Source organism: Danio aesculapii, chromosome 16, assembly GCF_903798145.1.
Source record: "Danio aesculapii chromosome 16, fDanAes4.1, whole genome shotgun sequence".
Classification (NCBI taxonomy): Eukaryota; Metazoa; Chordata; class Actinopteri; order Cypriniformes; family Danionidae; genus Danio; species Danio aesculapii.
In genome coordinates, this window is record NC_079450.1 from 51365450 (window position 1) to 51375293 (window position 9844).

Genomic DNA, 9844 nt, shown 5'->3' on the forward strand with positions numbered 1-9844 from the left:
TAAACTGAGCTCTCAGTGCTCATCTGTGATCTGTTCGTCCAAGTTAAACATCAGTCTTTGACTAGAAATACATACAGAGCCTTAGATATTAAGGGCGTGTATTTCACTGGACAAATTAATAACTGTAAAATGATAATTGTATACTAAAAAAGACTTTAAATAACAATATTTTTATTTGAAATGTGGAAGAAGTGTTATCAGGCCTTTATAGATAGTCAATTACTGGTAAATATATTTTAAAGTTGACTTTTCATGTTTTCCCTGTAGCTGTGATATGAAAAAAATATGTGACATGATGTTTTGTTGCTTTTATGTTACTTTAGCTTATTTCAATAAGCTAATCAGGTATATTTTTAAAGTCATATTAAGTTTTAAAAGTTGATTCAACTCAGAAATGTACGCAGTTTATTTTATTAGTGCGCCTATTAAAATATACACTGTAAAAAGTCTTCTTTTGCGCCTCATGTGTTTTCTGCTTATGGATATAAATTGCAATATGGGATGTTGATCTCTGCTCTGTCGACTTTTTGTGTTGACAATTCAACTGTAACATTTTAGTAACAACAATATTTTGTACAGAGCAACGCAGTGGCGCAGTAGGTAGTGCTGTCGCCTCACAACACTACCTACTGCGCCACTGCGTTGCCCTATACAAAATATTGTTGTTACTAAAATGTTACAGTTGAATTGTCAACACAAAAAGTCGACAGAGCAGAGATCAACATTCCATATTGCAATTTATAACCAGGTTGCTGGTTCGAGCCTCGGCTAGGTCAGTTGGCGTTCCTGTGTGGAGTTTGAATGTTCTCGTTTGCGTGGGTTTCCTCTGGGCGCTCCAGTTTCCCCCACAGTCCAAAGACATGCAGCCAGGCGAAATTGTCCATAGTGTATGTATGTGTGCGAATGAGTGTGTATAGGTTTCCCAGTCATGGGTTGCGGCTGGAAGGGCATCCGCTGCGTAAAACATGTGCTGGATAAGTTGGCGGTTCATTCTGCTGTGGCGACCCCAGATTAATAAAGGGACTAAGCCGAAAATGAATGAATGAATATTTTGTACAAGAAATAATATACATAGTATTAAGTCTGTAAAACGGGTACTTGCAGTCTATTACCATGTTTTTTGCCCTCTAATTTGCAACCCCAATGCAGAGAATGTAACCTCAAACTATTACAAATGTCAATAAAAGTACAAGTTTCAGCATCATAAGTTATTAGATGAAATATCAAGATCCCATAATGCAATTCAAAAGCAAAAATACATATTTTTTAAACAAAATAATTTAAATTAATTAACTCATTCATTCATTTTCTTTTCGGCTTATATCCAGCATATGTTTTACGCAGCAGATGCCCTTCTAGCTGCAACCCATCTCTGGGAAACATCCATACACACTCATTCACACATATTCACTACGGACAATTTTAGCTTACCCAATTCACCTGTACCACATGTCTTTGGAGGAAAGCACCTGGAGGAAACCCACGCGAAAGCAGGAAGAACATGCAAACTCCACACAGAAATGCCAACTGACCCAGCTGAGGCTCAAACCAGCGACCTTCCACTACTTACTGCGCCACTGCGTCGCCCTTAATTAATAAAATTAAAATAAAATAATAATAAACAATAATGAAATAAATAATTGTAACAAAAAATATTTTAATAATAATAAAATAAATAATAAAAAATTAAATAAAATAATAAATAATTTAATGAATTAAATTTAAATGAAATAAAATAATAATAAATAATAATAAAATAAATAATTGTAACAAAAAATATTTTAATAATAATAAAATAAATAATAAAAATTTTAATATTTAAATAGACAATTTTTAAATAAACAGGGGGCACGCAAATAAACGTGTGCTATGTTGGCTGAACCGACAAGTGTTTATTCTCAGAGTATTAAATGCGAGTTGCAAGTTGACTCCAGATGTTCCTGACATGCATGTTTGTGTCTAATAATCATCTCTCTTCTGATCTAAAGAGGTGTTTTCTGCCTCGTTTTCTGCCTTCGATTTCTGCTAATAACCTCCAGGCTCGTCCAATGCTACATCTTTTTTATGTTTTGTTTGGCTGTTCAATAACCCTCCTTTCTGACTACACAGTAGACGTTTTAGAGATGATGATAAATAAGCTGAGCGTGGATTTATAACCTGTGTGGATCAAGATCATTTCCAGTGCAAACGTCAGTTAAAGTGTCAGAGAGATGAAAGAGTGTGTTTGTCAAGGCCACTCACCTGTGTGAAGCACACTTAGAAATGCACAATGAGTGATTTTAAGAAAGTGTCTGGTCAAATGCGTAAACTGGTGCAAGTTTTTTAAAGGCGCATTATGTAGGTTTGACACCCTGTTGTTAAATTAGGTATTGGATTCCTGGATCAAAACAAATGCAAGCGCAGTTTGCCAGACTGGAGCGAGACTGACTATCAAACCTAAAGGCTGATTTAAGGCTGATTTGAACTGTGTCTTAAATAAAAGCAAAGGCACATGATAGAAGGAATATCTTCATATTAAAAGGAGTTTTTGTTTCTAATGCACTCCTCAGATTGATATATAAGAAACGGCTGCTATTTCTTGCAGCTGAACAACAGGATAGACTGACAATAATCACCTCAGGTACACCTCATGTGCTTTATTCAGTGTTAAATGCTAACAATGTGAGTTTGAATGCCATTTGACATGACATTTATTGCCATACTACTGAAAGCAGCAGCAGATAGTTCACTTCAATTCTTGAAAATAAAATAAACAATTTGAAACTTCAGAACTGTGATTCAGTGCAGGATAACACATATCAGTGATTCAGCATCTACATTTAATAATGTTAAAGAGGTTTCATATGTATTAATTAGATTATAAACCTTATCATTTTGTTGGAGTGCAGTGAGTGCACTATTTTGTGCTTCTGAATGGCTGTATTTACATTTCTGTCAAGTTTAGTCTGGTGCAAACAGCCAAATTGCTTGTCAAGTAGCATGTTGTTAGGACACAGGGTTACATTGTAACCAGCTCACCTAATGTTTACGCTTGCAATATTTATATAATTTGCTAATTAATAACCACCTCATGTGGAACTCTGAATCTGCGTCTCATTTCAGAGTCTGCTACTGTCCACCGAAGGTCGCATTTCAGTCACGGATGCATGCTTTGACAGTCTTTCTGACTGACTACATGAAATACGCTGTTTTCCAACAAGGCAATGGGAGGTGCTGAAATATAATTGGTTAAACTGGCAGTGGGCGAGTAAAAGAACCAAAACAAAGACAGCCGTTCCAGTACGTAATGCACATTTTCATAGCAGAATATCTGACTTCAGCATTGTTTTTCAGATAAACAAGAATGTTCACTTAGCATGTTCTTAAATATCTGCAAACATATTAAGGTGTTTTTATGCTTTACAAGAGTCAAAAACTTACATACAGCAGCTTTAAAGTGTCAGAAAGATGAAAGAGTGTGTTTACAGGTGGTTTGTCAAGCCCACTCACCTGTGCGAGGCACACTCAGAATTGCATAATGTTGCATATTCATACAAGTTCAGACATATAAAAATGCTGTGCGCAAATTTACAACCTGTGTGGACAAGATCTGATCTGTTTATATAAAAGAATTCCAGCACAGTAACAAACTGAAATCATGTTCATCTGAAAGCTGTAATGTTATTATACCTTAAGTAATATTAAAGTCATTTGCTGTTCATTTCTACATTTGGTGTGTAGCATGCTGGTTAAAAACTGTGTTAGTGACCAAACAGGTTTTAGAAGTGGGCAATATACTGATATTCATGAGAACTGGTTAAAAAAAACTTTAAGGCGGCACTTTTAAACAATAACAACAGCACAATTCACAAAAATTCAACATGCTGTAATTCACAAAATACACACAAAATAACACTGCCTTGAGCAGGGTTACTATAATTAGCTGAAATTAAAACTGAAAGCATATCATTTCTTGAAATTAAATGTTATTGAAAAAAAAAACTAATTAAATTACTCTGAAGTTAAATTGATTCATAAATACTTAGAAAAATTTGTAATAAAACAGCAATTATAGAAAAATCTAAATATTTAGCCATTTTTTTTTATTTTGCTATTAAAATTATTAGGTGTTTTCTACTTTAATTTGTTAAATCAAAATGACTAAAAACGTAGAACAAATTAAAATAAACAAATCCGAATATGTAACTGATTTTGAAAGTTGCATATCATTTTGATATTGAAATTGTTATTCATTATACTATCGTTTATTAAAACAAAATTACGAAAACTTTAGCTAAAATGAAAATTAAAAGAGCAAGTATAAAATAACAAATCAAAATATTTAGTTAGTTTTGAAAGTTACATGATTAAATGATAAGTTCTTGCCCCATAATGACACCACTTGAACATGAATAGTTCAGGACAGGAAGAGGCGAGCAGGATCAAAAAACTGCTTATTTCACATTTTAAAAAATAAATAAATAAAATAATGAACATAAATGTACCTTTATTAAGTGTTTGTTCACCCATTTTGTGAAAGTCTTCTTCTGCACTCTGTCCCGTTCATCTGTGAAAGGCATAAAGAAAAACAAAAACTCAATCCACTTGCTATGGTTAGAGTAACTAACTAAATCTGCATCTCATTTTGTCAATTCTAATATACTGCTCATTATGTATGATGTTATATACAGCTCATCTGTTATGATGTTCAAATTTGACATTAATACAAAAACATGCATCTACAATAAATAAGCAGTTAATTTTTTGTCCCTATAGCCAGTTTTCCATCTAAAAAAAATCTAATTAGAGTGGCTGATCGTAGTATTGGCAACCTAGCAACTAAAAGTAAACAAGGCAATCATAATGGAGTCACATGGGTGTAATATTTGCTACATCAGAGTTTATTCAGCAAATGCATTTGCAATTCCCTTTTTTTTTGGCATCACACAAGTCCAAAACGAACTTTTTTCAAATTAAGGGATATTTATTCGTAATTTGACATTTATATCACACATTTCTTATGCAATACATCAGAACGCGGATTTACAAGCTATGAAGCTGTGAAGCGATAGCTGTGAAGCTATTGCACTTGCACACTGTTGACTCAGTTGCTCCGCCCAGAGCACTGTTGACTCAGTAGCTCCGCCCAGAGCACTGTTGACTCAGTAGCTCCGCCCACAGAACTGTTGACTCATTAGCTCCGCCCACGGCACACCTCCAAATGCTTTGTTTTTCCCAAGAGAATCAGAAAGCTGAATTTACCTTCCAAAAAAAACTAAAAACTAAAGACTTTCTGGAGAGAAGATGGATGCAGTACTACTCTATAGGCTCTTAGGATTACTATGAGATTGGGTAAAGTGAGCATGTTACATCCCCTTTAAATGAGTCCTCTGTGTAGAAATCCCAACCAAACTACTGAACCACACCTGATGAGGTATGAGAAAGGAGATCTCTGGGTGAAGCTGGAGACTAATGACTGCAGGAGGCGTCTAGACAGATCTATTGTCAAGCAAAGACAGAGCGCAGGGTTGGAGAGGAGAAAATCACGAGGCCTCGGGCTGGGGAATTTCAGCATTAAGCCAGAATGGCTTTAATCCTGAGTGTTCATTACTCACAACGAACACTACAGACACACCTTCAGCTCAGCTCAAGCAGTCATGTTCATTCAGGAGAGTTAAAGGGACAGTTCACCAAGTTACTCTTTTCCTTCTTCTGTCAAACACAAAACAAGATACTCTGAAGAATGCTGGCAAAAAAGCAGCCATCGACATACACAGTAGAAATTAAAAATAATATGGAAGTCAATGGGTGTTTTTTTTCCCAGCATTCTTCAGTGAACTACCTGACAACAGTCTTGTCACCTATCCAAGTTTTAGGAACAACAAATAATCACTTGACTTCTAGTTGATCATTTGGTATCAGAAATGGCTTATATGAAAGGCAAAGATCTCTATATTACGCTTATTTTAGCTAAATAAAATATGATCATGCCTTGATTTTTAATTATTTCATTAGGACAGTAAAGTCTGACTTTGCTTGGACAAAAGTCTTGTCATTTAACAGAACTAATGTCCAGTATAGAATAAAAAGTCATGCTGCAGTGGAAACAGAATGAATATTGTGTCTGACTCCATCGTGAGCTTGGAGGACTGCATCCATACATCTCTGCAATGACTCAAATCACTGATTAATAAAGTCATCTGGAATGGCAAAGAAAGCTTTCCTGCAGGACTCCCAGAGTTCATCAAGATTTTTTAGATTGATCTTTAACGCCTCCTCCATCTTACCCCAGACATGCTCAATAATGTTCATGTCTGGTGACTGGGCTGGCCAATCCTGGAACACCTTGACCTTCTTTGCTTTCAGGAACTTTGATGTGGAGGCTGAAGTATGAGAAGGAGCGCTATCCTGCTGAAGAATTTGCCCTCTCCTGTGGTTTGTAATGTAACGGGCAGCACAAATGTCTTGATACCTCAGGCTGTTGATGTTGCCATCCACTCTGCAGATCTCTCGCACACCCCCATACTGAATGTAACCCCAAACCACGATTTTTTCTTCACCAAACTTGACTGATTTCTAAAGGAATCTTGGGTCCATGCAGGTTCCAGTAGGTCTTCTGCAGTATTTGTGATGATTGGGATGCAGCTCAACAGATGATTCATTAGAAAAATCGACCCTCTGCCACTTTTCCAAATGATCAACTAGAAATCAAGTTATTATTTGTTGTTCTTACAACTGGAATCAACAACAAGACTTTTGTCAGGTAGTGTATACCTTCTTTTCTGTTCAACGGGAGAAAGAAACTCAAACAGGTTTGGAACAAGTTTAGGACGACAGAATGTTTATTTTTGCATGAACTGGCCCTTTCAACACAACACAACAAGATATACACTGATGTCTCAAACTAACTGCTGACATGCAAACATTTACAGCTCAAGTTTATCACACTTAAAGTCCACTATTTAATAAACTAACTTGCATTATACACAAAAAGGAATTGAGACTATCATACATATTTACCATTATTTACAGAAGTCACCCTTTAAAATGAGATGCACATTAAAGTCTGTGTGATCTGGAAGTTTCTGAGACTTTTATTTCAGTATGCTGACATACTTTTAACTGAACAGAATATTAAGTAGGGGGGCGGGGCTTTTTTGGTGCATCATTACCTCTTAGCAAATTAATGATAAGAGAGGCGTGGCTACAAATATTGAGGTTGAAGCTTAAAACTGACATCAACAAAGAAGAAACCACTCCAAATGCAGAAGAAGATGGTCAGATTTTGATCGAAGGCTATCAAAAACTCACTTTTTCTCCAGTGGATTATCTTGCACAGATTAATTGTTCACTTAAAAAAGAACTAGACAGACTTTAACAATATTTATCCAACAAGAATCATTTGATGTACCTAGAAGACATGACATTTCATGATATACAAAACATTAATGCACTTTGCTTGCAGTTAATTTGGTGCACACACAAAATCTGGACATTGTCTTTGACCCAAACACATTTGAAGGACTTGATGTAGCTCTTAACTTTATCCTTGAGCATTAAGCAAATGCAAGAGCCTAAACTTTAACCCATACAGCTGCAACTTTAACCCTAAACATGTAATTCCAACCATACCTTACATTTCCAGAACAATATATGTAGTTACTGTGTAACGCAATCTCCCAAGCATTCAAAGAGTTTCTCAGAAAACATGTGGTTACATGGTAAATCAATCGTCTTGTAGGTAATGTTTAATGTTTTACATACATAGCAGCTATAGGTCAATCTAATTTAAAGGAATAGTTCATTCAGAAATGAACATTTCCTGTTCATTTACTCACCCACAGGTTATCCAAGATGTAGGTGACTTTTTTTCTTAAGTAGAACATTAAAGAAACATTTTAACTGAATCCATAGTCCTTTGTGATTCAAATAATGGAAGTTAATGGTGAAATATTTTTTAGGTTAAAATGAACAAATCCAAATCAATAACCATTGCTCCTGATGACACATGGAGATCTTGTGAAGCGAAACGATCAGTTTGTGTAAGAAATCATTTATAATATTATTAGCTTTAATTCCCTGCCTGGTTGGACCATCATCGGACACATGCACAGAGATCTGTTTGACCAGTCTCAAAATCTTCTTTATTGTTCTACTGAAGAAAGAAAGTCACCTACTGTACATCTTGGATGACCTGTGGGTGAACTGTCCCTTTAACATAACCATAAATTTAGTGTTCAAATTACAGCATTCGATACATAACGATAATCAAATGATCTGTATGCAGATTTATAACCTGTGTGGACAAGATCAGATATGACAGGTAATCTTCATGCTATTGATTTATTTTTAATTTAGGTTTATCTGCCAATGAAATGAATATTGTTATTATAGCCATCCTCTCTGGCACCACCTTTTAAAATATAGATGTCTCAAAAATCTGTACTACTGCAATCTGATCAGAAGAATTTCTGCATTTCTCCCTTCCGCTTATTTTTTCTTCCCTTATATGTTTTTCCATTGTGTGTTTGAGGCTGTGTTACCATAGCAACTATAGAGCCACCACAACAGGTTAATTCAAGTACTTTACTAAAGTTGTGTTACCATGGCAACCATAGAATCACCACAACAGATTAAAGTACTTTATTATAGTCGTTGTGTTACCATAGCAACCATAGAACCACCACAGCAGATTAATTCATGTACTTTACTATAGTCGTTGTGTTACCATAGAAACCATAGAACCACCACAACAGATTAATTCATGTACAGTAGTTTACTATAGTCGTTGTGTTACCATAGCAACTGTAGAATTACCACAACAAATTAATTTAAGTACTTTACTATAGTCGTTGGGTTCCCATAGCAACTATAGAATCAACACAACAGATTCAAGTACTTTCCTTTAGTCGTTGCGTTACCATAGCAACTATAAAGCAACCACAACAGATTAAAGAACTTTCCTATAGTCGTTGTTACCATAGCAACTATAGAATCACCCCAACAGATTAATTCAAGTACTTTACTATAGTCACTGTGTTACCATATCAACTATAGAATCACCACAACAGATTAATTCATGTACTTTACTATAGTTGTTGTTACCATAGCAACTGTAGAATCACCACAACAGATTAATTCATGTACTTTACTATAGTTGTTGTTACCATAGCAACTGTAGAATCACCACAACAGATTGATTTAAGTACTTTCCTATAGTCGCTGTGTTACCATAGCAACTACAGAATCACCACAACAGATTAATTCAAGTACTTTATTATAGACGTTATGTTACCATAGCAATTAAAGAATGACAACAACAGATTAAAGCAAGTACTTTACTATAGTCGTTGGGTTACCATAGCAACTACCAAATCACCACAACATAATAATTCAAGCACTTTTCTATAATTGCTGTTACCACAGCAACTACAGAATCACAACAGATTCACTCAAGTACTTTCCTATAGTCGCTGTGTTACCATAGCAACTATAGAATCACCACAACAGATTAATTTAAGTGCTTTATTATAGTCGTTGTGTTACCACAGCAACTACAGAATCATCATAACAGATTAATTTATATACTATAGTCGTTGTGTTACCATAGCAACTAGAGAATCACCACAACAGATTCATTCAAGTTTACTATAGCCATTGTGTTACCATAGCAACTAGAGAATCACCACAACAGATTAATTTAAGTACTTTATTATAGTCGTTGTGTTACCATAGCAACTATGGAACCACCACAACAGATTAATTCAAGTGCTTTACCATAGTATGGTTTAAAAACACTATAGTAATTGCTAAAGTCTTTTTTTTTTCATGTGGGCTGCGCTGAGTGAGTGAACAGCTGATTCAG

The 9844-nt window shown here is 35.2% G+C and overlaps 1 protein-coding gene across 1 annotated transcript in view; it reads right to left on the reverse strand.

Annotated features, from left to right (window-relative positions):
- plecb (plectin b) overlaps positions 1-9844 on the reverse strand; it is a 184410-nt gene that overhangs the window by 118943 nt on the left and 55623 nt on the right. The window contains exon 2 of the mRNA XM_056476117.1: positions 4485-4546. Within this exon, the coding sequence (XP_056332092.1) occupies positions 4485-4546 (62 nt within the window). The remainder of the gene's footprint in view (positions 1-4484; positions 4547-9844) is intronic.